Source organism: Hippocampus comes, unplaced genomic scaffold (genome assembly GCF_001891065.2).
Source record: "Hippocampus comes isolate QL1 unplaced genomic scaffold, H_comes_QL1_v1.1 C16828530, whole genome shotgun sequence".
In the NCBI taxonomy this organism is placed as follows: domain Eukaryota; kingdom Metazoa; phylum Chordata; class Actinopteri; order Syngnathiformes; family Syngnathidae; genus Hippocampus; species Hippocampus comes.
This window is the reverse complement of record NW_017839690.1, coordinates 1-949: the sequence shown is the minus strand read 5'-3', so window position 1 is coordinate 949 and position 949 is coordinate 1. Positions and strand designations below refer to the sequence as shown.

Sequence of the window (949 nt, the reverse complement as noted above, 5' to 3'; positions counted from 1 at the left end):
AGATATTGTATTTCCAGTCCTGGACATTCTAAGGCTGGCTGTGCGCCACCCGCAGGTCAATGAGAGCCTGTGCGGTGAGGCGGAGGGCGTCCAGCTGTGCAACCATCTCCTGAGCCTGATGAGGCCCGAGGGCCGCGCAGCCAATCAGATGCTGGCGCTGCGGATCCTGTGCAACTGCTTCAGCAGCAGCCACGGCCAAGCCCTCCTCATGGCCCAGCGCGAAGCCGTCCTGTCGCGGGCGGCCGACTTGGCCGCCGTCTGCAATAAGAACATACACATTGCTCTGGCCACTCTGGTGCTGAACTACGCCGGCTGTCTGCACAACCAACCCGATCTGGAGGCCAAAGCCCAATGCCTGTCCGTGGCCAGCCGAGCTCTGGAGACCGTTCAGGACAAGGAAGCTGTGTTTAGGCTGCTGGTCGCGCTGGGAACCACCGTGGCCTCCGACCAAACGGCCCAGGACTTGGCCCGCTCCCTGGGGGTCAATGCACAAATTTCCCGGTACTCATCCGTATCCGATCCCTCCAAGCTCGGCGAGTGTTGTCAACTGGTTTTAAAAGAACTGCAATGACAATCTTACGGAAAATCCCTTTCTGACGACGACGATGAGCTTTTTTGCTGATCGCTGTTTGGTGGAAACATTGACCTGTATGTTTGACAATAAATAAAAGGACACCTTCCGACTTTTGCATTCCAAATATTCATTTGCAAAAATCGCCTTCACTTGCGTTTGAATGAATGCAGCAATTGGTGCATTAATCATGTGAAAAGATGAGGGAATCTCAGGAAGGAGACACTCCGCACTGGTCATCGTTGATATTTGTACTGTATGTTGAAATTAAGCAAAGTATTTCGTTACACATTGCAAAATATCTTTTCAGGAATTATTTGACAATTTATGACCGTGAATTAAAATTGAAATAAACGATCTTAAATGCTGAAGGTGACC

At 51.0% G+C, this 949-nt stretch overlaps 1 protein-coding gene across 1 annotated transcript; it reads left to right on the top strand.

Annotated features, from left to right (window-relative positions):
- The first annotated feature begins 6 nt into the window (after positions 1 to 6).
- LOC109509250 (phospholipase A-2-activating protein-like) lies at positions 7 to 681 on the top strand. The gene has a single exon (XM_019859131.1). The coding sequence runs from the start codon at positions 119 to 121 to the stop codon at positions 569 to 571; it is 453 nt and encodes a 150-aa protein (XP_019714690.1). The 5' UTR covers positions 7 to 118; the 3' UTR covers positions 572 to 681.
- The last annotated feature ends 268 nt before the right edge of the window (positions 682 to 949 follow it).

What these genes read in the sequence shown, in the direction of transcription:
- LOC109509250 (XM_019859131.1), top strand. Translation starts at nt 119, where the DNA reads ATGAGGCCCGAGGGCCGCGCAGCCAATCAGATGCTGGCGCTGCGGATC.